This window comes from Brachycentrus maculatus, unplaced genomic scaffold, assembly GCF_059751285.1.
Source record: "Brachycentrus maculatus isolate JH-2025_06_01 unplaced genomic scaffold, ASM5975128v1 h1tg001119l, whole genome shotgun sequence".
NCBI lineage: Eukaryota > Metazoa > Arthropoda > Insecta > Trichoptera > Brachycentridae > Brachycentrus > Brachycentrus maculatus.
This window is the reverse complement of record NW_028281817.1, coordinates 156,924-183,579: the sequence shown is the minus strand read 5'-3', so window position 1 is coordinate 183,579 and position 26,656 is coordinate 156,924. Positions and strand designations below refer to the sequence as shown.

At 34.6% G+C, this 26,656-nt stretch overlaps 4 protein-coding genes across 4 annotated transcripts; 1 reads left to right on the top strand and 3 right to left on the bottom strand.

Annotated features, from left to right (window-relative positions):
- Positions 1-933: 933 nt before the first annotated feature.
- On the bottom strand, positions 934-6,241 carry LOC148299503 (glutathione S-transferase 1-like). The gene is made up of 6 exons (XM_088275996.1): positions 6,105-6,241; positions 4,018-4,165; positions 2,723-2,856; positions 2,045-2,111; positions 1,683-1,886; positions 934-1,181 (listed from the first exon to the last, which is right to left on the bottom strand). The coding sequence occupies exons 2-6, from the start codon at positions 4,150-4,152 to the stop codon at positions 1,026-1,028; spliced, it is 696 nt and encodes a 231-aa protein (XP_088132122.1). The 5' UTR covers positions 4,153-4,165; positions 6,105-6,241; the 3' UTR covers positions 934-1,025.
- A 418-nt stretch (positions 6,242-6,659) lies between these two features.
- On the bottom strand, positions 6,660-8,197 carry LOC148299502 (uncharacterized). The gene has a single exon (XM_088275994.1). It carries the CDS (start codon positions 8,047-8,049, stop codon positions 6,748-6,750), a length of 1,302 nt encoding a protein of 433 aa, XP_088132120.1. The 5' UTR covers positions 8,050-8,197; the 3' UTR covers positions 6,660-6,747.
- An 839-nt stretch (positions 8,198-9,036) lies between these two features.
- LOC148299501 (uncharacterized) lies at positions 9,037-10,706 on the top strand. The gene is made up of 2 exons (XM_088275995.1): positions 9,037-9,172; positions 9,404-10,706. The coding sequence occupies exon 2, from the start codon at positions 9,450-9,452 to the stop codon at positions 10,557-10,559; it is 1,110 nt and encodes a 369-aa protein (XP_088132121.1). The 5' UTR covers positions 9,037-9,172; positions 9,404-9,449; the 3' UTR covers positions 10,560-10,706.
- A 1,488-nt stretch (positions 10,707-12,194) lies between these two features.
- LOC148299500 (phenylalanine--tRNA ligase beta subunit-like) lies at positions 12,195-23,831 on the bottom strand. Its single transcript, XM_088275993.1, has 12 exons — positions 23,635-23,831; positions 23,444-23,499; positions 22,456-22,610; positions 21,139-21,295; positions 16,593-16,769; positions 16,267-16,446; positions 15,902-16,077; positions 15,033-15,182; positions 14,675-14,819; positions 14,090-14,300; positions 13,418-13,570; positions 12,195-12,418 (listed from the first exon to the last, which is right to left on the bottom strand). The coding sequence occupies exons 1-12, from the start codon at positions 23,690-23,692 to the stop codon at positions 12,267-12,269; spliced, it is 1,770 nt and encodes a 589-aa protein (XP_088132119.1). The 5' UTR covers positions 23,693-23,831; the 3' UTR covers positions 12,195-12,266.
- Positions 23,832-26,656: the final 2,825 nt, after the last annotated feature.

Sequence of the window (26,656 nt, the reverse complement as noted above, 5' to 3'; positions counted from 1 at the left end):
GATGGACAAATAGTAACACCCGATGAGGATTGTCATCATTGTCCACATCAGATCTAGTATAAGAGTGTTGCTATTGCACTCGCTACATTTATTATAAAAACAAATATTTGACAGGCAAAGTACGCGCCCAAATAATTTTGCTGTGGAACCGTATGCTGATAAGCGATATGTACTCTTATTATTTTGTTTTTGTTAACGATTTTTAAATCTTAAAATTGTTTTCTAAAGGGGAGGGGTGTTTCGTGATTTTTTTTCGTCATACCAGTATAGTGTTGCGGCCCGCGTAACTTCAAAAATATACGCATGTGGCCCGAAGAAATAAAAGGTTGAGTACCATTGCGTTAAACCCTTGTGTGTATCTGGATACAGAGAAAAGAAGTAGGTACCTATACATACATACATACTAAATTTGCGACCGCTAGAAAACAACAAAAAACCGTTAGAGAACACTCTGAAAAATATAATATGTACAAATAAATAAATAGGATACCTATTTTACCATTTTCGTTACCTGCTTGTAAGCAAACTGAGGCGCGAGGCAATAAAAGCCGTCGTTTTTGTATTGAATATAAGAGTATAAAAATCAGATATTATAAATCTGTATAAAATCTCATTTTTCAATGCTAAATTGCAAATGTGCGTATTGGTATACGTAGCTACTACTATTACTACCTTGATATGATATGTATATATGTATTTTAATACAGTTATTTTTATAAACAGGACTTAAGTACTTTTGACTCGTTCAAAACAAATTAAATAACTGCAAGCACAAGAGCTCAGTCTCTTTTTTGGAGAGGCTCAGCGCAACTAAAATTATAGGATTGTATTATGTAGAAATTGTATTAAATTGTACAAAAAAAATATAACTATAATAAATAAAATAATATTACATGTCTTATAGGAAGTCGTATGTATAATGACAACAACAAAAATGATGCAATTCATTATTAGTTTATTATTATAAATCATATGAACATATTCATAAATCACGTAACATTTATTTGTGTATGTTTATAACAATATTATTGTTTGCCTTTACGAACTGGGTGTATCGGGTGGACCATGTGAGATAGGTCGGGAGGATTCTTCTCGAAGTCGCTGATCTCCTTCATCCCTTCCGCAGCGATGTCCCATAACTCGGGGTACTGTTTCTTGAAGGTAGCGTACCACTCGGTTACCTGAAAATCGAATTACGTAAATAACTTGCTCGATATTGTTTCGTAACCTACGTCTAAAAAATCATAAAACGTCTTCGCCCGAAAGTCAACTTGTTTTCATATATGCACATATATATTTAAAAGTTTTATTATGTCATTGAGTCCCTCTCCTTGTAATTAGAGATAATACTGAGTCAATGCGATACGGTGCCCTATGCATCAATGGGTTAAAGGAAGAAAGATTGAAATTGAAGATGATGCGATTTTAAAAGTGCTCTACCCCTTTACGATGAGTGTCGATAGAGCCCGTTTGAAGTCACCGGGCGATTATTAATTTTTCATTTACCATACTAATGCCAGTTTTACGCTTGTTTCCATTTCCGTACTAAGTAAATTTACCTTCCTGTTTAGCATAAAAATCGATAGATGGCGACCTATTGACGTATTCACCACCGTTCGGTATTCGATACCATTAAATAATAATTATAAGTACAGTCTTACAATATGGATACTATTTCTTACCAGTTTGTATTGCGAGAAGTCAAATGCGATTGCCTCCAGACACATTGTGGCAGTAATAAGAGGAAAGTCGGCAATGGTCACATTATCTGCAGCGGCATACTTCTTCCCCGATCTCTTCAAATAAGTGTTGAAAACATCGAGAGCAATATGGACTTTCTTCAAACCGAGAGGAGTTCTCTCGTAATCGAAAAATATTGGAGCCATCTGAAACCGATTTCATACAACGTGTGTAAATATTATGTAAAGTTTGTAAAAATTAAATTTCATTCGCGTTGCAGAATATATTGTGTAACTTGAATTACGTATTTTAAAGAAAAATTTAAAATTATTTCATGTAATTCTTAATTATTATATTTACTTACACTGTATTCAGATATATACCGGTAATACGTCGATATGTTGAAACACAATCTGTGATTAACGATCGCCCTGAAAATTGAAAATACCGATGTATTAAAATAAATATTGCGAACTTCCTTGTCTCGGGAAGAGGGGCTGTATAACATAAAAGAAAAGTGTTCGCTACAAGGTTTTGCTACACACTGATACAAAATTTATACATCCATGATGTTATAAAGAAAATTATTCCAGAGATTTTCTTTTCTCATGACCATATATATAGGCACAACTTTGGAAAACTGTTTATATTTACTTCAGTTTATGATTTGTAGGAAAATACCCATGTGCTGTCTGGACAGCACCCGTGGAAGGACGAATTCATACGAGAGCCGATAGGCCAAGGCTTTTTGGGCCTAAAAATTCAGGCTGGGACTCCAAACGAAAGTTAACGATTTAATTACGCCACTACGCACACTTACCATATTTACCATTGACTTTATTTCTACTCGGTAAAAAACAAATATTTTTCGGAAATATTAAAATACATTTCCTGACAATACGGGTAAAAAATGTTAATGACACTAGAAATAAAATTCCTGAAGTAAGTTTGGCGATATCTGCACTACGTAGATAAACCTTTAACCTCCGTATGGAATACGCCCAGGCCTAGGTCTAACTACCATATAGTAGGCAATACACACCTCACTTTAGGATCCTTGGGATAGAGATCGGAATCAGGCTTGTACTTGTCGCAGATATACTGAAGAATCGCGTTACTTTCTCCCAAGCAAAACCCATCATCATCTAATACTGGAATTTCTTTTTGTGGATTTAACTGCGGAAATAGAAATAATAAGTAAGTAGATACACTTCGTGGTTTCTGTGTATTATTTAATTAACTTCTTGTGCATAATGTATATTGACGGTGTTATAGCAATATCTATCAACCAACCAAAAAGATACTTTTAATCTAGGTTTGTGCCCAATACAGCTGTTTACAATTATAAACAGCTGTATTAGGCACATTTTTATTTTACAATTTACATTTGTATTTTTACTAATTAGTAACATACAGTTCTTGTACATTTTTTATTTTTAAACCCTTATCCGCACCCCAGTGGTGCATAGGGCACTGCGTCATATAAACGCAGTGTTATCTTGATCGTTTACACATGAAGGAAAGGTGATCAGCCCTCCGCTTCAGGTACCAGTCCAGGGTAATATTGGATAAATATGACAGTGAAAAAATCACTTATATTTATTTTACCCCCCTTGGGAATCGAACCCGAGACCTCTAGAACGGTAGCCGAGCGTGCTGACCATTACACTACGGAGGCGGACAATACGTGAGAATAAAAATTACATGAATTATCAGGCGTTGCAAACTCATAGCAATTAAGGCATAGAAAGTAAAATCAGGTAAGGCGTGGAGCGGGAGGACAATTGAAAATCCAATAATATATCGTCCAGTGTAGGCGAATTAGTAGAATAAACCTCAATATCGCGTTCACAAAGCGTTCCTCAGGACTCTAGATGTCTCCGCTCTTTCTTATAACTCCAACCATTCTTGTGAAAAATAATAATAAAAAACGAACAACGATACATTTAAAAGGATGGTGGCGGGAGAAGACACCCTAGGGGTCGGGACATTTCGAGGGTATGCGTGTATAAAGTGATCATTTAAATCAACCTATGACAGGTCGTAAGCCCTGTAAACAGCGAGACTTCCCTATTCTGCTTTATCTATATTTAAATGTCGAAAAGTAAAAATAACTCCTAAGTGGAGATACACACCCAAAATGTTGTGAACTTCTGGCTCCTAAGGAACACTTATACCAACATCAAAGCTATATGCTTAATTCGAACTAATATAGTAATAGCGTATACAACATGAAAAATGTATTATCTTATTTTCCTGATTGTGAAATCCTCACCCGATAGAAATATGATTGCATGACAAATGCAATCATTTTTCTATAAGTTAAGTCTTAAATACCTGCTCAAATTGTGCCGTCATGTGATCTCCAGCCCCGAAGTCCACGCTGATTAGTTGGAACGGAATGTCCAGGAACTTCAGCGCCTGACGAACGGCGAGAGATGGAGGCCCGTCAGATACCGAATAAAGTTTCATTTTCAATTATTATCTGCAAATGAACACAAACCCCTCTTTTATATGCTCAATAATATTATATGTTGCAATATATAGAGTTCGTAACATCGACTAACTCCCTTTAAATGACAAATAAATTTCATTGCGATCGATTATTTTTGATCGCTTTACTAAACGTAGGGTACTCCTTGGTCGTCAAACTGCGGCCCGCGGGCCGAATGAGGCCCGCGGCAGATATTTGTGCGGCCCGCGATATAGTAACAATTTTAGTAGACAATAATGAATAGTGACTACCAAAACCGATTTTGCGTGCAAAGTAAACTAAATAAAAGTACTTACGCGGGACGGGAATTTGGGAATAAGAAGAGCAAGTGTGCGGGTAGCTACGGCGACCAATATTTTGAGTACTTAAAATCTCGATTTTTAAATTTATTTCAGGGAATAGCATCAAGTGGCCACTTAAACCAGCCAATGACAGGTCATAAGCCCTGTAAATGCCCAGATAGGGGTTGGCTAGGAGTATGTATAGGAGCTTCGAGCTGGAACCTAGCATGTAACAGTCGGCTATCGTACATAATACCCAATTCATAAGTGTGCGGCCCGCAGTGATACCTCACATTGTCCCATGTGGCCCTTGACCAGAAAAGTGTGACGACCGCTGGTTTAGTATAACGAAGGCAAGGTCCTGCGCTTCAGGTACCACAGTACAGGGTTATATTGGAGCGAAAAAACACTCATATTTATAAAAATAAAATATTAACTATGTATATAGTTTTTTTTCCACCTATATTTTATTTGACCAGTGACCGGGTTTCGTTGTTACCGACATCATCAGACTGGTTCCCACCTTTTTGAATTTTGTCTAGCCTCCCGGCTAGACAAAATTCTATGTTATTTACACAACAATGCAGGGGTTGAAAACCATGATTTTATGATTTAAAAAAATCTGAGGAAATAAAATAAAATTGAATGAATTTAAGTAGTGTATTATAATAATAATTATATATGTACGTTATGATAAAGATTTTAAGTATATACTTTTCTTTAAAAACAGATTTTTGTATGTAAATTCTAAAATGTGCATACTACACAAAATGTTTATTATTTTTAGAAAGTTTCTTCACTGAGATATTTTTTATCTTTGCATTTCTACTTCTCTATAATCGTAAGATAATTGATTTTGCTTCGATATAAGTAACACTCCCGTAAAGAGATTAGCCATTTTTATAGTATGTACCTTATGGAAGTACATAAGTATACTTATGTAAGTAATATTGAATAAAATTATGTTAAAATTCAGGGATATTATTTTACTATTATATTTACTTTTATTATTTGAAATAGAATACACATTCACATAAATTACAGGATCAATTAGTATAAATAGAATAAAGTTTTTTTTTAAAAATCAGAATACGTAGTTAATTTTTAAGATGAGAATAGTAACGTTCATTGTCCCGACTGAATAATATTTGTTCTAAAAATAGTACTTCATAAAATCTAAACAAGCCACGTATCTTCCGACATCGGAATCCTTTTACTAATTTAGAAGTTAATATTTGATTCCATTATAAACTCACTATTTGTTATGATAAAAGGAAGTACTGTTGGACGTTAACTGTGAATTGATTATATCGCAAAAAGCATCATCCTCCGTTCAATTATCAGTAAACACAGCCAAACAAATTTGTCTTACTTCTCGCGAAGCCAAATAATATTAAAGATTAGTAATATATGTACCTAATTACACATCTACACAATGAGTGTCCTTGGATTCAGAAAATAGGTAAAAACTTATTTCCATCACTCAAAAATTGTTTACTTTGCACAAGTAACATTACATAACCAACTATGGCGTGCCATAATTTGTAACGAGTGGTGTTCAGTCCAAGTTGTCGTCAATATTTTTGGGAATAATATAATTATGGTTTTACATGGGACGTTTGCAAACGTATATTTTTGTATTTACTTACGTTTCAAGTCCTTGGCAAGCGACTAATATACGATTCGAAGTTGTTTACGATGAAAACTGAACACGAATACTGCTGAGATACAATAATACGAGTATGTAAGAGCACCTCTCACGTTGCTGACTGGGCGTGGGTTCTGGTTCTGGTAACAATCCCCTTCACTTTTGTTTTTTATTCAGTTTTTTATTAGTAATTCGAGTCACAAGCTCTGTACTATATACATGATAATGTCACGAATGATGGTATGAATGATCGTACACAATAATTGCGTTGGAATGTATTGTTTTTCTCGTTAAATTTAACAGCGTTAAACGACAAGATAAATAGGAACATAATTTGTGACATTGACATTGAGGTACTTTTTTATTTAGTTATTATTATTACAAAATCTGTATATTTAATACAAAATGAAATGGAAATTTGGAGAGAAATAAAATAAGCGAATGACTAAGTTGAACGTTTTATTTCAATTGCATTTCCTATTTAACAGAAGTTTCATATAAATTATACTTACAACATGAATTCTTTAATGTATTAATAAAATGTACCGTTTAGAAATGGGGAGATGATATTTGTTTATTTCTGCTATTTTTGTGCACATATTTAGTATATCTCATTTCTTCCCAATTGATTACGAATATTAAATTTAAAATGGCGGCAAATACGAGCTGGCTGGAGTGGAATACGAAGATGGAGGAGCGTTAGTTGAAGTTACAGGACGTTGAAAAGGGGTAGGAGTAGGAGGCACGTAGGAACTCCCCGGAGGAATGGAACTCGGAGCAGAAGTAGAGCTCACTGGAGCTGGAGAATACGAAGAAATCGGAGCCAAGTATGAATTACCAATCGAAGGTTGTTCCGCCGGTGGCAGCTGGACAGGAGTGGAAGAAACTTGGTTTGGAGACAAGTACGTAGAATCAGGGCGACTGGGCTTACCAGCGGGAGATGCACGAGGAGGGATATATCTGCTTGTAGGAGATGTGACGGGGCCTTGTGGAATTTGTATCCCATTATCGTTGCTCGGAGGCACATACGAGTTCGAGGGCTGCTGGGAAGATGATGATATTGGTGGCGACGGAGATGAAGTTGGTGATCGACCAGAAATAGAAATAGGAGGTAAATAGGTCGGTCCACCTGTTGACGTAGATGAAAATGAAGGTTTCGGAGAAGTGTTTTGTTTATTGTACGAATAAGAAGGATCTTGTGTGGACTGGTCGTTCGTTGGTGATAAATACGTAGGGCCAGATGTTGAAACGGCTGATGAAGAAACGGAAACTCCAGGTGTGGAAAAAGAAGGTTGCGAAGGGTAGTTGTAAGATCGATCAGAAGAAGATTGTGGTTGCGGAGACGATGAAGGTATGGGGTACGAATAATCCGTTGCCATTTTTGGAGCGGATGGAATTGCCTGAGGATAAGAATAAGAAGGACCGTTTGGTTGAGCGTTAGAATAACCCGACTGACCGGCTGAAGATTGATATCCCCCGGACACCTTGACTTCCGTGTTTTTGAGCATCGGTATTATATTGGTTTGTGGACGTTGATTTGGACTTCGGCCCGGTGCAGGATACGCGTAGTTATCGCCCTCGTTGCGTGGTTCTAACGTCGTTGAACTTTTACCCGGTTCTTGATACTGGTAACCCGGTCGAGTAGGCTTGTTGCCTGAAGGAGTAGCTGGAGATCCCCGGGTCGGCAAATCAAACGATACGGATGGACGTTTGTATTGGTAACCAGATTGACGCCGTTCCCTAAGTTGGCGAACATCGTCGAGGAGCGAGATCCCTCTGAGCGAATTATTTTTATTGATATTTAAATTATATGGCATTTTCATAAACACTCGTTTTCTAATTGGCGATCCATGAGTAAGTTGTTCTTTAAATCTCCTTTCATTAAAATCTCCATAAACCACTACTAGAAAACTGAAGAAGATTACACCCGATGGAAATATCTGCATATTCTGAAAACATAATTTTTCCTTAACACTCGAACCGTATTAAATATTTTTGAAGTATTCTATTTATCACACAATATTGTTATTTTACCTGAATTTGAATGCTATATTTAGTTCCAAAAGATGTCTCCGACAAGTCTCCATAAGAAAATAACGTATTATGTATAAATTGTATTTGAAAATGAGCCTTATATATATTTGTGCAAACCTCTTTAATCTATTACTGCGTTATGAAAGGTAAGGGAATACCTAATTACGGTACACTTGTCTAACCGCATTTTTAATAGACTTTCAACGAGAAGTGCTTTATTCAGAGGATGAGTAAATTTAAAATACATATAATTATTAGGGACATTGGAATATGCAATTTCGTACGAATAAGTTTATATACATTTTGTACTTCCTTTCATTAAAATTTTAAATATGTATGCGCGAATTGTATGATACAATATACAATTTAAATAGGGTTTAAATAGGGCGTACATACACAATAACGTACGATGTAGGTAATAGGTACCTATGTACACACTCGTATATCCACTTTTTATCTGAAACTTTTCTGTCGTTTGTATTTTATTGTTATTTTTATTATTATTATTTGTATCGGGTTTTTTAAACCACTTCTCTATCTCAATTGGATTTTTAAAAATACAAAGAGCATATCAATACAATACAAATACATATCATTCTTATAATATAATATTATGCCGTTATTACAAATGACGTTCATAATAATTTCAGGTCTTTTGATTTGTCTGTCTTCATAGCTATACATAGTGCAGTACCTAGAATACTATGCACATACGGTACTAGGCACAGACTAACTAATTTATATAGTACTAGGTTTGATGAAGATGGATTCAAAAATGCAAAGCCTATTACATTTTTTACCATGGAAATTTTACGGTACGGATCGTCAATGGCGCTGTCAAGAATCATAGCTATGTTCACGTCACTGTGACGTCACGTGACCTCCTTCGAATAGAAAACGGAAAAACTGAATTTGGCGCTTCTCGGAAATCTATTTATACAGCGAAACGTCAAAATATTTTTTTATTTAATTATGTTATTTTTGGGAATAAAATGTAAAAATATTGTATCTGTACAAGAGATTGCAGGAACAACAGTAAGTTTATACATATACTAAGTATTGAAATTTAAATAATCGATCCCTAATATTTTGAATACGCAAAACCTTCTCCATAAAAATATTTCAGAGTGTATTTTATTATTTCATAACACTCGTGTTTATATTATATACAATTTACGTAACAAACTTTTGACACTATTGACAATTACACGAGTTCTTTGTGTATTTCATATATTTATGATAGTTTTAACAAAATTATTTTTTAAGGTTATGAAATCGGGTTAATTTCATCATATGGTGCCATGCTGCTGGAATGGTACAAGCAATGCATTCGTTGGAAAACAGGAGTTTATCCGCTTCCATGGACGATGATTCGGGAATGGAGAACGTATTCCCACCATATTGTACCAACATAAACATTCTACCGAACGAAATCCTGATCTTTATATTTTCTCTATTGGATTTCGAAAGCATCCAGTCGGTGGAGCAAGTTTGTCAACGATGGCACATTCTCGCCATGTCTGCGGCCGTGTGGGAGAACATGCGAGTCATCCTGTGCATGAAGAACTACCGCCAAGTGTCGGAGGATATTCTCCCGAGAGTCGCTTCCCGCCTGAAAGTCGTCAAACTGCAATACTTCAAGCTGTACAAACAGATCAGAGTGCCTTTGACAGCGTATTGTCCTAATATAACGCATCTAGAGATTTCTATATCGCAAGTGGACCAAAGTATTTTTGAAGATTTAAAAAGTTGGCAGGAACTTCGGTTTTTGAGCTTTCGTAATTCTCTTATTTCTCAAACTAGTACCGAGGAAAGTGACCGTAGCTACATATTTGAGATTCCTTTTGAATATTTGCTCAAATTGGAGACAATAATTCTTTCAAATTTTGCTCTAACCTCCTCGAGCCTGAATAGCATGCTCGTGTGCGGTTATTTGTGTAACATTAATATGGAAAAAATGAAAAATATACCGAGTCAATTTCTAGAGCTTCTAGTTTCCTCTAAACTTCACATGCTGAAACATCTGTGTATTTACGGGGACACGCTGACCGACGAAATAATGATTCTCCTCTCTCAGTGCACGTCCCTCACTACTCTACACATTACTACTTGCAAGAGTCTGTTTGATTCTAGTTTACTCAGATTGGTCAACCTGAAAGGATTGAAGTCTCTGAAGCTCCGCCACGGGTATTTCTCCACAAGTGCCTTAATAACTTACTTCTCCACTAATATATTCCAAAGACTGACGTTCTTGAGTCTCTCTCGCTGTTTGCACGTTACAACTAAAGTTGTTCTCGCCATTAAAGCCAACGCCCCCAAACTTATGGAATTGTCATTTTATCAGTGCCCGTTTCTAATGGAGGAATCTTTTGATAGATCTGAAATTGAAAAACTATTTAGTTTTCCACTTTTATTAGATTGATCTTTAATAAATATGGAATGATTATACGCAGCAGTATTTCGGTGTGACAGAATCTGTTCATATTTTTAATTTTGACTGATTACTAATTCGTAAATGTAACAACGAATCACATACTTCTAGTCTCGTTTGAATCTAAAATTAATTAAGTATTTATCGATTGTATTATTTTATAAATTATAGTTATTAAATGTTATTTTATTTCTTGGTTTTCGTTTTGTTAACCATAAATGAATACGTAAATATATGTGTTTGAGAGTACTACTAAATTGATTTTATTAATAAAGTTTAACTAGTGTTGTTCATTGTCGTTATTAACCCGCGGAACAGAACCAGCTTACCCTTATAATAAGACAATCTCTCCCATTGGTGCTTTAAATACACATTTATGTATAAGTACTGACTTTTTATTTCCAAATCAACATCTACATAATGTTTTAAATATAAATATATAATAATATTCTCCAAATGGCAATTAGAAGAAAATATGTCATTAAAAAATATTAAGAATGCTACCTAGACCGGAAAACTTATCTCCATAGATACACAGTATCAACACTGGAAATAAAAATGGACATATGAGTTTATATAAATACACTCAAGTAATAGGTAAGTTTAATTTAAAAAAAATTTGCAGTGTCATTAAAAAAATACAATAAAAAAGTAGGCCGGCCTTACAACTTTATTTGTTTTTAATATTTATTACATTTTTAAAATAGAAACTGTTTACCCTCATTAGGTGTAATAAATACATATTCTGAGGTAGGTAGCACTAACTTATTTTTATAAAATACAGCATATTTAGTTACTGTAATTTCTAGAGATAATTTATATACGGAAATATGGAAATTATCATTATTTGCCAATATTTTTTTGTAATAATAAAAATGTACTTTGAACACCCTTCAGTGTTAATTCTCTGAATGATGTTTATGCCCTTTTTGTTCTTCTTGTTCACATTGATAAAAATTAATGTGCATAATTTTGCACCCTTTTTATGAAATATTACTTCCAGAGAGCTTTGAAGCGGATGCGACATAAAAAAAAACATGGTACATACACAAGAGCATCGTCATTTTGTTTGTGGAGATTATAATTTTATTTTATTTGGATAGGTGAAGTCAGACAGATTATGGAAAATATTCATTGGCAATATCCTTATTTTAACCAGTAAAAAAAATTAGAAAGGAAAATAATATTCCATTTGTTGCCAGAGAAATTCAAAGCACACATAAAAGCTAAGGATTCCCGCTAAAATTAAAGAGTTTCTTTTTGTGATAAAATGTCCACGCATCATGAATGCTGGGGCAACAATAAAAGATTATTATTTCATATTTTACAAATTGCCTCTTGTATATAGTTCAATGTACAAGTTCACAACTTATTTTAAGATTAATAAAGTATTTTCCAATTCAAATATGGATTGAAAGAATTTTATTTTCAATTTGATCGAATTGCTATATGTATTAATTTAGATAAGACAATCTTCATAACATAAATTAATAAATAAATATTGTTTGTATTATGAAAACAAATAAAAATCACTGCATCAATTTGTAGACAGTTCACATTTTGTTGACACTCTTTTTCCTGGAAATTAGAAAAGTAAAAAAGCTGGGTAAATATAAGAAATTCATATTCTGACAAAGGATATCACCTTTTAATAATTCAATAATCGGATTACTTATACAAACATGCCGTTTTGTAAAATCAAACAAACGGATCTAAATTGAATTCGACAACAGAACACGGGTTGCCCAAGTCAAACTTTCCCAGAACGGCCGGATGGAGGACACCAATCTTTCCAATTGCCTTTCCTTTAAGTAAAACCTCGGCGCATCTACCAGGGAAATATGCAGGATCTAAAAATAAATTCAATAAGAATAAACTTATTTTCTATTTAGAAAAATCATCAAAAGGTCTATTTTTAACATTCATTATTAGGTCTATTCTGTAAGTGTAATTTTTAACGTAAAGAAAAGCAGTAAAAAAAAACCCAAAACTTGTGTCACTTGTCTTTGACTTTGCAGTACAAACTGAATGAAGGTAGCATACAGGGGTGAGGATCGGCATAATTTATTTTGTATGGATTTTTCATTCTTCTCCGTCTTAATCCTCATTGCTGAGGGTTGTGACCCTTGCAGAAGCAATGACTCTTCTCCAGTTATCCCTTGACTGCGCTGCACGTAGCACTCCAACCACTGAGGTGCCTGCTGCTGCCTTAATTTGATCGGTCCATCGTGTGGGGGATCTTCCTCTCCCTCTCTTTCCCTCCAGGCTACCGATCACAAATAGTCGTTCCAGACTATCCTCGTTGACACGCGCAACGTGTCCAAAGAACTGGAGAATCCGTTGGGTACAGATATTAATTTTTCATTACAGAGCGATTTTTCCAGGATTTATGAATATGGCATCACGTGAAAAAATACTGCCTGCTCCTCAATTTACACCCCGATCATTCTAACTTCCAGTAACTTTTAATGCAAACAGTCTCACACAGAAGACATGAAATTTAAAAATCCCTTTCACAATGACATTTAAATTACTTGTAATGCTACAGCCCTCCCAAATAATTAATAATTCCTAAGAATGTAAATTTATTCAAAATTAAAAAATTTATTATAAAATTCATAATCAGTCACTGATCCACATAAAAGTGTTTTTAGGCTATAATTTAAGTTTATAAGTTAATTTTCTAGAAATTTTACAAATGAAATATGTACATGTTTTTTCCATACATGAATTACAAGTGTAAGGTTGTGACAAGTTTTAGACAAAAAAATCTAAATTAATATTTTATGCTGAATTACTGGCATTAAAATTTAAAAAAATGACATTCCATCAAGAATACCGAGTTATACCTTCAGCCTGCTTGAGGTAGTAGCCATTTTCCTTGCTCCAGGGCACGGCCAGAAGTTTCATGAAGTTGTCGAGCAATCCGTGCACTACTTGGAAAGCGGCGGTCCTGCCGAGGTGAACACAACAAACATGGCGGGAATTCCTCGCACCGACCTCTGCAAAACAGGAAATATTTACAATTATTTTGTAGCAACCTGTGCACTTCATCTCATATATTTATGAATCTCTTAATTAAAGCACCTTTCAGATATGAAATTGCATTCTGATATAGTTGCAAAAAGAACACATTTTAGATTGATACATACTGCACATTGGTTGTGATCAAAGCCACAACACCAATACCAGCCAATAACAAGCGAAGACAGCCTTAGTAAACTAGTTGAAACTATTCACAAAAATAAAATACAAACAACCACAAGTTTTGCAATATGTTTTGTGTATGAAGCGCTGTAAGCTTTTATTTTGTGCAGATTTTATTATATTTAACTCTTATCTACACTCAACAGTCTGTAGATCTGTGTTAGATAATGCAGCACTAAATAAAATTAAGGTGTCCAAATTTGCACTTCAGATGCCAGTTCAAAGTTACACTATACGAACAGTACAAAAACACCTAATAGGAATAGAATCCACGCACAGAAGCATAAATTTATACTCGACAGATTCCTCCTTACCTGCTTTGGTATCCTTGATAACAACATCACTAATTTCAAAGAGCCTGATTGGTAAAGGCATCTTCTTATTTGCCGACAGTGTTTTTAGTAGCCCGGGTAGTAGAAGTGTTCTTGCCACTTGGAATTCTAAGGTTTTAGGGTTAGAAATGTGCACGGCAGGGACAGATTCTATAGCCACTCCGAGCTTAGTTGAAATATCATCGCGGGAACACTAAAACAAAAACACAAATATTAATATAACATGTCATTGAAAATTCATCAATACACTTATAATGTGCATTATAATTGATACGTCTTAAATATGCATTACACAATGTTTCGTTTTCTTAAAAGGTTCCTAAGCTTGCATGGGTAGGCTGGGGCATATCCCCCAGCCCCTAGCCTCTAGCCATTGCTGCTATTCTCCTTTTGCTGTTCTTAACTTCTTAGTTAGAACCTACTCTTTCTCTTCCATTTCCTTTCTCATATAGTAATGTAATCTATATACCCTTTAGTATATTTCTATCTACTCAGATAGGGGCCAGAAAACAACACTTAAAAATATATCACTTATACTCGAGCAATCGAAAGCTTATTATATGTTACCAAACTAAATGTGAGGGCTTCCGTGCATCCGGCTTGAGCGGCGGCCATCCGCAGCTGCTCAGAAAGCTTGTTAACCGGCAGCTGATATGCTGCACCCGATCCCACAACTGTCTTCCTCTTCTTTCCTTGGAGGATCTTGTTGTAACTGGCAATTATTAAAAAACATTCAACTTAGTCAATATCATGGTGAGTCGGTAGGGCTGCAGGTCAACAGGAAACGCAACTGGCATCTCTGTTGGTCCGCAGTCCCCTCACAGTACTCTCTCTCATGCTGTCTTATTTCAGTATGAGACAGAGCATAAGAGAAATATTTGTACATATATTCTTTGTGCAAGAATCAGGAACATAATGTTCTTACCCATAAGAGATTGCAACATCCTCGTAAATGTCACAAGCGTGGATGATGTCGTGTCGGAGTGGAGGGACTTGCACCGATAGCACATTCCCGCTGCACTCGGAAGGGAGGCACATCCTAGTTAGAAGTTTAGCTAACTGATCTCCCGGCTCACTGTGAACATTCAACATATCACTTTATCTTAAGATCCATTGACAAAAAATTGAGAGTATTAAACGCTAATTAAAATTTTCTAATGATTTCCAATTACGGCACATTTATAAGAGCACAACTAGATTTGTAATAATAAGTAAGGGAAATTAGAATACGACATCATCTAGTATGTAACGAGATAAAAGGTTGACCAGAAATGCAAATAACGCAGGGCATAATAACTTAGGAAACTGATAGATATTACTGAAAGAATACTGAGCTTAGCCCTACACAAGTAGCATTAAATTGATAGCATTAAAAACACAAATCTCTCCATTTACCATTAAAAAATGCATTTAAATATTATAGAAAATAAAACAAGAATAAACAAATTTGATTATTGATGTCAGCATCTTTGTAACATTTTATAATTACAAATGAGTTTTAAAAAGGAAGGACTGGTTTCCTGGAACTAGTGATGCTGATTTAATATTCAAATTTAGTAATTCTTTAAACTAAGTTAATCAAATCATAAGTAGTCTAAACAAACATCAGATTGAGAGAAAATAAAATGTAAAGTAATGTAAGGAGAGTTTTATCTATTTTTATATTTTATGAAACACAAACTTTTGTAATATTATGTACTTATTTTTATGGGATCTATAAAACAATGGCGAAAGCAGTAAATGGCAGTGGTATATATTATTAAAGAAATTAATTAAACAAGCATAAAATCGTACCTAATTCCAATATATTTATTTGTTTTGTCAACAAATGCATGTTCTGATCTATATCTTAGTTCAGGATACAATTGGCACGTTCCATCGGGACTGAACACTTTACATTTCTGGACGGAATATGGTTTGGAACAATATTTTGAGAACATACAAACCAAAGTGTCTAAAACGACGATTGCCTGTAAACATATAAATATAAATATAAATTAGAAACAACTCGGAGACTCCAAGCATTTCAAAATATGCTCCATTCAAAATGGAATATTAAATCAAGTAAATGGAAAAGGATTACGTAATAAAAACTACATGTGTTTATAACTTCAGATTAATAAAACCATAAATAATATCCATATTGATACCATAAATACCTTAGTAAGATCAGTAGCTGTGCATTCGATGAAGACATTTTTTGTGTCTTTACTTATTTTTGAATGGTCTCCATTAATGATCGGAGGCAATGACAACACGACACCATTCCTATCCTTAATCACAGGATACACGGGACTATCTCGGATGATTCCCAAATATTGCTTTAACTGGGCGTGAGTCTAAAACACGGATAAAATTTATTATTGGCACCTAAACATAGATGAAGAGGAATATGAAAGTCCGGACATTTACAGGGCTTACGACCTGTAACAATAACAATTATGTTTTGGCCTATGAGAACCTGATGGATTTGTAGATAACTTACAGAGTAAAAATCCATCAACTGACTGCCGGTCATTTCCTGAGTTTGATTCAACGGTCTGAATTTGATTTGATCAGGAGGCAAAGCATCGTAAGTGAAAGGTCCTTTTAGAGTGTCTAAATCGTGAGTTCCAATAGCTACTAAGGTACGCTTCCTGCAGATGTTTTGATGCAACTTATCCTGCAAGTAATAAAAACCACATAGTCAACTCAAGTAAGTAACTTCAAATACTTTTCGCAATTGTATTTGTTTTGTTATATAAAAAATAAAAATTTATAAATATAGGATGCATTAATAAATTCTACATTCTATATGCTTTAATTATTCTATTAAAAAAAATCTAAAATTAGCAAGTGAAAATTAATTCCTTGCTAAAATGTGTAACATTCAACTCTTGTTCATAAAATAAATTATTCACAATACATAGTGGTAAATAAATTATTAAAAAAAAACACTTTTATGTGTTTTAATAATTGAATGCCTTTCAATCAATAAATGAGTGAATTGTTATTTCACATTGTTAGCGGGAAACGCTTAAAAGCACTTTACACTTCTCTGGCGCTGTCCTAGCTGCCGGTCCTGTTTTTACCCCGCTCCGGAAAACAATCATTTGTTCTGGACTCTCTGGTTCTTTTAATTTATATTTTACATAAAAATTTTCTGTATAACATTAGCCTCAGTTTGAGTGAAAAAAAAAATTAGTTTTTCTTGTAAAAAACTGTGTTTTGTGAAGAATTATCGAAAATATTAACTTTATCTTTGTCAATATTCAACAAATGTGTTAAAAGTGCGTTCGATGGTTAGGCGATTCCCAGACCCGAGCCGGATACACCACGTGTGACCAGTAATTTGACGCTCGACGGACCCAAAGGAAAGTAATCCATCAATATAACTTTTATTACTGTTTTGTCCAAAAATGAACAATGCTTTGACTTTATTTTGTCCATGCCATTTAAGTAAATTGCTTAAAACGTCGGAATATGTGTATGGAGGATAGTAAATCTAGGATTGTTTACACAGTAGAGAACCTTCTACAGTTTCAGAATCACACCGCAATTAATACATTTAATAGAAGTAACATACTTAAACATAATTTAAATTCAAATAATCTTTATCAGGAAAGATACATCCGGAAAAAAAGATACAGAGAATGTCGCGGAGGCAGAAAGCATAAAGATCTACCGGAAATCTTAGATACTGTAGGCATTGAAAGTCAAGGAAATGCGAAGCCAAATAGGCATGTAGGTAAAGCATATCCAGTCTCGATTGGTACATGGAACGCTCGCTCAATTAATAATAAGATCGATGACATCTATGATATAGTAGCGGACTATAAAATAGATGTTTTGGCTATTACTGAAACGTGGCATGAAGATGGCAACTCTGTCACCATTAAACAGCTCCGTAGCAGAGGTTTTAATATTATTGAGCGGGCGCGCAGGTCCGAAGATTGTAAAAAACGTGACGACCTTTCGTGGACAAATCATGGCGGAATAGTTATACTTACAAACAATAATTTTAAACTAATGAATATAAGATTACCTTTGTTCTCGAGTTTCGAATCCATTTGTTGCAGAATAACAGTAGGAAGTAAAAATTTTACTCTTATAACAATTTATCGGCCCGGCTCTAAGGCACCGACTACTAAATTTTTTTCAGAAATAAAATCCCTGTTAGAATGGGCGGTTACTCGCACAGAATTATTAATTATAACTGGAGATATAAATATTCGTTTCGACCGTGAAACAGATTCAGCGACCAAACGCTTTAATGTACTTCTGAGTGATTTTGATTGTCTTCAAGAAGTAAATACCTCAACTCATAACGCAGGGGGTATATTGGATGTTATAATACGACGCAAATGTGATGAACATATTGCAGTCAATGTAACAGACATCGGACTGTCAGATCACAAACTAGTACATGGCGAAATCAATATCGGCAAACCCACCCCTATCTACAGATCCTTCACATCACGGTCGTGGAGGAAACTAGATATTAATAAATTTAAGACCGATATCTCGAACTCCTTAATTGGTCTGGATACTGATCGTAGTTCCAAGAATGTCGACCAGCTGGCTGATTTGTACAATGGTGTACTTTTCAGCTTGATAGACAAACATGCGCCTTTAACCACGAAAACCGTTCGTAAAAGGAAATCGGATGCATGGTTTGACGAGGAATGTCGACATGGAAAACAAAAACTACGGCGTTTTGAGCGTAAATATAGAAAGACGCTATTAGTTTCAGATCGCTTAAAGTGGCTCGAAGCACAAACCACTAATAGATTTTTGATTCAATCAAAACAATCTGCATATTGGTGTTCGAGAATTAGAGAACATAGGTCGTCTCCGAAACTCCTGTGGCAAAGTCTGCAATCTGTCCGCGGAGATTGTGAACTTAAAATCAACACACAAGCCACTGCTTCCGAATTCGCTATTTTTTTCAAAAATAAAATCGAAAATATTCGGAAAGCAACATCATTGGTTAAAAATCCAACAATTTCCTGTAATGCCTTGCAGTATCTGAAAATTTTCGAGTCCACAAATATAAGTGAGGTAACAAAACTTATTAATGCTTTGCCCAATAAACAGTGTTTACTGGACCCACTACCGACATGGCTTTTGAAAGAATGTGTTAACGAGATTGCTCCATTTATAAGAGATCTTATAAACATGTCTCTGGAGAAAAGCATTGTTCCAAGGGCCATGAAAAAGGCAAACGTTACACCACTAATAAAAAATTCTCAGATGGACTCCGAGGACCTTTCAAGCTACCGCCCAATTTCCAACCTTCCTGTCATATCAAAAATAATAGAGAAAATTGTTGCCCATAGACTGACAACGTATGTTGAAAATAGCAAGTTGTTTTCAGAGAGGCAATCGGCATACAGGCGATACCACTCTACAGAGACAGGCGTAGTGAGAGTACTGTCTGATATAATAACTGCTGTGGATGCTGGTGACCTTGTTTTGGTTTCCTTTTTGGATATGAGTGCTGCTTTCGACACGGTTGATCACAATATTCTGCTGGAACGCTTGAGGAAGACATACGGCATCTGTGATAAAGCACTTGCATGGTTTTGCTCATACCTTCGAGAACGTGAATATTCAGTCATTTTTCAAAAAGTTAAATCCCCTTATCATTCCGTCTCTACTGGTGTACCCCAGGGATCAGTCCTAGGTCCTCTTCTATACCTTCTATATACGAAAGACATAGAAAATATTATAAAGTCACACGGATTGTGGTCTCACTGCTATGCGGATGACACTCAAATTTATTTTTATTGTAGGCCGGAGGAAAAATATAAACTTGTTGACTCTATTAATAAGTGCATTGAGAGAATAGGAGAATGGATGGCTGAAAACAGACTGACGTTAAACTCGTCCAAAACGGAACATCTCTGGATAGCCACACCTAAACGACAGAATTTGATTGATAACACGACACCACTCAATCCAAAGAGTACCACTACACCGGCCGTCAAACTGCTCGGCGTGTTCTTAGATTCTGATCTCTCCCTTGAGACTCAAATTAGCAAAACAACAAGTACATGTTTTTATCAGCTAAGGCAAATTAAAAGCATTCGCAAGAATCTGCCAGTTGATGCTGCCCGTCAATTAATAAATGCGTTTGTAATATCGAGAGTAGATTATTGTAACGGTATATACACGGGTCTACCAAACAATAAAATGACTCGACTGCAATCAGTGTTAAACGCAGCAGCGAGACTAATTTTTGGAATTTCTAAATTCAGTCACATCACCCCACTACTTCACAAACTCCACTGGTTACGCTTTCCCGAAAGGGTTGAGTATAAACTCTGCCTACTCATGTATAAATCAATACACAATATGGCTCCAGAGTATCTTAAGGAGCTGTGTATTCCAGATGAATTGGTTGATAGACGTCTCACGCTTCGATCGGCTACAACATCTGCAATGGGCAAAGTTATCTTACCAGCTCGCAAGCAACGCACTAAATTTGGCGAGCGTGCCTTTGCTGTTGCAGGACCGACGGCGTGGAATGCTCTTCCACCAATGGTTAGAAATAGTGAGAGTGAGATGATCTTTAGAAAAAGACTAAAAACACATTTGTTTTCTAAATCATTTCCACCATAATATTTTCCCTAATTCATTCACCGTGAAGCGCCCTTGAGGTATTTTTTTACGAAAATGGCGCTATATAAGTTATCCAATTTTATTATTATTATTATTTACACACTGTTGGTAGAGAATGGGAGACGCTTGTAAGCGTTTTGTTTCTTTACTTTTGGTACAGCGCAAGACGCCAAAAAACATTGTACAGATCAGAATTGGGTTTGCGTTACTTGTGATTAGTATAGTACTATGAACCTAATTAGTATACTAATTAAAGTCGGGGTTGATGTAAAAAAAACCACCAACAATGTATTAATGGTTGTTATAATTAATAAAAATAAAATAGGTATGAAATTTAAAAAAAAATCCTTATCTGTTCAAATTGCAGAATTAGCAGGGTTGAAAATTTCTCAAAAACTGCTAGGTATTTAAAAATATGTAGGGTATACCTGAAGATCGATGAAACTATTATAGGCTTCCTGCGTGAAGGAAACATCCCTGAGAACTGCCGCAACAGCAAAGGGCCTGATTTGGGAGGTGGAAGGAGTTAAGTGAAGAGAGTAAATATCTTCAGTATTGGTGAGAGTGTATACAGGAGGTGACAACCTGAAAATAACAAGCAAAGTTTTTTTCTTCAAATTTAAAAGTATGATTGATTGCGATGTGAATCCAAAAATATAATGATCATTAATAATCTCACACAGTTTTCAGTATGTGCAATGCACTAGTTGTCCTCACACAATTGAATATACCAATATCTGTGATTCACTTATACAGCATTTTTAGTATTTATAAAGAAAGGTTCCCACTAGAACTATTGCAAAAACTATCTTCTATATCTCTGCGCAAACGCAAATGAGTTGCCGTGCATATTTTAGTTTGCACATAATTCTGAACTATCGTGATATGAGAATCTTGCTATGAGCGAGAAAGACTTCGCTAGTAGGGGCAAATCATGAGTTAGAACAGTGAAGAAAATACATCTCCGTGGATTGCCGGCGCATGTGTAAAAATGCCTTGATAACATAATCTGTGATGCATAGCAATGCATTTTGGAATTTCATGAAAATAACACAAAATGTTAGCGCTAATAATACGAACAGTACACACACCCACATATATTAATGTGACAAGTTAACACGGCTATCTATACTACTATAAAAACATTGATAAATGTCAATTTAGCTAACTATAAGAAGAAACAATGAAGCAGAAGATTGAGTGTGTTTGATAGATTTTGTCGCTGAAATTGATTCGCCTACGAAGAAACATCTTCAGAAAGCAACTGTTTTTGAAGGAGTTTCTAAGACAATCCAAAATGATCAATTGGATGCAATTTTACATGTTTGTCACAAGAGAATTACATAGTAAAAATTTGAAGCAAACCTATTTTATATACATACTACTATTTTTTTAGTGAAATGCACTGCCGAGAATTTCAGTCATAGGCCGCCTCTATTTTTTTATTTACAGAATGCACTAACTATTTATTTTCTTTTATATAAATTTTACATGGTATGTATACATACGGTGAAGTACATATTCTTTGCAGCTAACAAAGCACATAAGAGCATGTAATAATATACGGAGGAAAGCTCTACAGACACGTATATTATGTGCATCTCAAAATACCTATTAAATGTATTTGTGAGAGTCTGGGTTTCTCATTTGGAAGCTAAATGGTTTTTCAAATGTTCATTTTAACTTGTGTAACAGTGCCGGTTGATATTATTTAAAAGATATTTAAGCTTATATACAATACTTACTTTCCTTGGAAAACCATAAGTCCAATGACCAGCCCCTCCAGACAGAGGAGATCGTACCGATTAGCGGGAATATCAATACGATACAATATTTCTTCCGAACCTCCTTCAGCCGCCTGTGCTCCTTGTTCCTTCGCTACCATCTGCTTCTCTGTAGTCTACAAAATTACAATGCAAATATCAATTGTGATACTTCGATAGTTTAAAAATGCAAAAATGTATCTATAAAGTTGAGTAGTGCCTATTTATGTGACGCTGGTAACACCGATGCAAGAGAAGAAATTGCATATAGAGGTTTCTAATTGGAATATTAAGAAGTAAAATATCAAAGGTGTCTGATCTTTAAATAATCTATTTTTTTCATACAAAAGAGTATGGAAATGTGAGCATCCCAGAGCTGACGACCTGGCTGGCTTATCTGTAGGGTGAATTATCCGGTGTCTGATGAATGAGAATGAATAATCATATGTATATCCTAACAATGACTAATATCACTCAAACTCAGCTCTCGGGTCATAATAAATGATTGGATAAATTCAAACAAAACATTGCGCTCATAAAACCACACTATGCTAAAATATGAATATTGTTTCAATGATTGTTTTGATGTATCTATGAACCTAGAAATTTGTCACTGTGCGTATTCTCGTAGGTCAACTTGTTTATGTTACTTTATTTTATGCTGTAGCCTCCTAGATGAAGATTTTGGGTCTGATTCGTGAGACGTTCATAAAAAAATCATTGCAAATTATAAAAATTAACTCAGTTCCTCCTTTGACTACTGCACACACGGATATGGAGATAATATTGTACGGTTTTAATGGCACAGTCTGTCATTGTCAGTGAATATCAGCGCTGTTTGCACAGCGAGGATCAAAAGCATTTTGCATTGTGGAAAATTATTTTGGAGGTTAGGTTAACCTTATTAAGTTGGTTCATTTAGGTAGCCAATATGAGAAAGTTTCATCACTATAATATACAAAATAATTACCACTTCATCTAATTCCAGTCCGAATTCAAAGCACAAATCTTGAAACTCGTCGTCAGCTGGAAGTAAAATAATAATATTTATCATACGAATAATGAAAAATTATTGAACATGCCACACAACTAATTAAAGGTTAAAAATTAAATTGAAGTAAAAATAAAATTAAAGATTTGTTTTTCATTAATGAAACTTACTGTACACTTTTCCGAGAGCTTTGAAGAGAAGGTCTCTTTTGACACTGATGGTTGGCATTTTAAAATAAAATAATTCAACAGTTGACTAAAATCAAGTGTATATGGAGTATATACAGCAATTTTATAGCATATTTTTATTTAGCAACCAAAGAACGTAGCATGGGAGGTTACGTACAGAAACTGCCGATTTGACAAGTGACATGTGGACAGTTTTGTCCGTCTTCACTTAGTTTTCGGCTCCATATACATCGCAAGCTTAGAACATGAAATCAAAAAGTACAAGCAACTCGATTTAGTCGCACAATCGCTTAATGAAAAAGATAGCGCAATACAAAGTGTAGTCTTTCTCTTTTTAACCTTCCTTTGACGACATAACGGTTTATTCAATGTCTCTTTCTGCTTTCCTTAAATCATATCCGAGAAACAAGGATAGGGGTATTTTTTATCACTTAAAAAAACCACTAAACACAAAGCACCTGGCTTTGCGCAAAGCGCGTTTATTTACGCAGAGTGGTAGTAGAGCGATCACAGTAAGAAATCAAAAGATAATAAAAAATAAATATTAGTAAAAAATAATAAAAAACACTATTTGAACCTGTCTTACAAAAAAAGAAACGTTATATTAAAATTTCTTCATTAATAGATTTAATATTTACCTAATAGAATAGGTACTGGGATATGGTAGGAAATCGTCTATAAAAATAATAATTCTTAATTCAAAGGATTTTCCAATGTATATAATGAACATTTTTTACGATATTTGATAAATATCTTAATATTTATTGACAAATAAATAAGATAACTAAAAAAATATCTGGTAATAAAATTAATTGGCTACAGTAACGTTGGAAATTGTAAATGTACATTGCTCCAATTGCTTTGGTTTTTGGAGACCAATAATCTAATTTACATAAATGGACAAGTGATTTCATGAAAATTAAAAAAAAAACAACATTTCCACTTCACCGTTTCAGTCAACGTTTCAGTCACAGAGTAGATAATAACACATTACTTTTATATTCAACATTTTCAGTAGAATGGTTCCCCAAAGATGGCTTCTTTGGTGATAAAAAAATATTTGCGTAGTTAAAAATTGAATTGGAATTAACCAGCACACTTAATTTAGTAAGCGTGCCTGAGCTGTTGCGGTCGATGGCGTGGAATGCTCTTCCACCAGTAGTTGGAAATAGTGAGAGTGAGATAATCTTTAGAAAAAATCCATTAACACATTTGTTTGCTAAATCATTTCCACTAACTTATTTTCCCCAATTCACTAACAGTGAAGAATAAGGTAATATTTTACGAAAATGGCGATATTTAAATTATCTAAGTTAACAAATAAATAATATGTATTAACTAACTAGCTAACCATCACCCTACTTCCCGTAGGAATAGGCAGAGATATTAGAATGCCACACTAATCTGTCATTGCAAATGATCTTCGTCTCTTATACATTCATGCATTTCCTCATACATAACCGCCGATTATTCCGACTCCTCCTGACCTGACTACATTCAAGTATTTGAAATACTTGAGCATGCCAAGTTTTCCGCTTCTATTACCAACCAAATTCGCCTCATAAATTTGTTTTAGTATTCCTTTCCCCAGTTTTCGCAAGTCTTCCTCAGATTCTATTTCTTGTGTCTTCCACATTCTTTAAAACATCTTACCAAACTTACTACTTTCTGACTACTTTCCAGATCTTGATAAACATATTTTCAATTAAGTTAAAGATCCTTTTAAATATGAAATTTCTAACATATCAGAAGAACCTCCAGGTTTGGCAGAGGCAAGTCTTAAATTTCCATCTAAATCTGAAGCACGTATTCAATTTGAGCAAAGCAAATATGCCGTCTTTTTGATTCTCAAAAGCTGCGAAGGCTTTCAAATTTGCACGTGAGGAGGCGGTAAAAAAGTTGCTGCGATTTGCAACAACCTACCTTTGTGAATAAGCCTTTTCCACTCTAATGAACATAAAAACGAAAAACGGAGATTGATTAAACGCGGAAGCCTTTATTCAAATTGGTCTTACATCAAAAGTCTCAAAAGTCCCAAAAAGTAATTGTATCGAACGAATCCACATCATTTCTCCAGAAACTGAAAAGGAAACCTGAAAACCTGAATTTGTGTTTGATCCAATTTAAGAATTGTATTTTGTTAGTCTATAACACACTTACTTTTATCGTGTACCATTTTTTTCCGTGTAAATTAATTCAAAGCATGTTTATTTAAAGTATACATACATTGTCTACTTTGAAAAATGGGGGATGGGGTAATATCGACTTACACAAAAATATTTTGGGCTAATGGTTAAAAAAGTTTTCCGACCGCTGACTAAGAGATCGAATTTCAAAGCGTTCACTCTGCTTTCACCTTCTTTTGTCAATTTCAAAAAAAGAAGTAGGAATGCACGATAGTAAAAATTATGAACCCAGCTTAAAGCTCTAAGCAGATTTGGCATAGTAGTCAAATCTTGTACATTTATAGAAAATATTAATTTTTCGTAACAATATATAATATAAACTTCATTCTGTATTTAAATTATAACAATTGAAAAAGCATTTCTTCTTCTTCTTTTATTCGTAATTCGCATCCCATGATGAATAGAGCACTACATTATATTGACGGAGTATTGACATTATTTTTCATTATAAAATGCTACGTTATCAGTCACGTGCTTTAAGTAATACTCCGGGGTGATATTGAATTAATATTTGAGTGAAAAACACAAATTTTAATTTTAACTCGCTTAACACTTTACTACAAATAGGAACAATATTTTACATATGTACTTATTAATATTTTACATATTTTTCTCGTATGTTGTTTTGTGTTATCGAACGACCTTTTATTTTAAAAACAGAGTACTTTAACTTAATTCTAATGACCATATAATAATGATTTGATCGCCGCAAAACAAGAATCCATGTTTTGTACTTCCTTTTCTTGCCGCTCGGAGCGCTGGTATCGCGAGAATATGCATTTTGGATTAGAATAAGGAAAAACTTAAATTTTTATTCA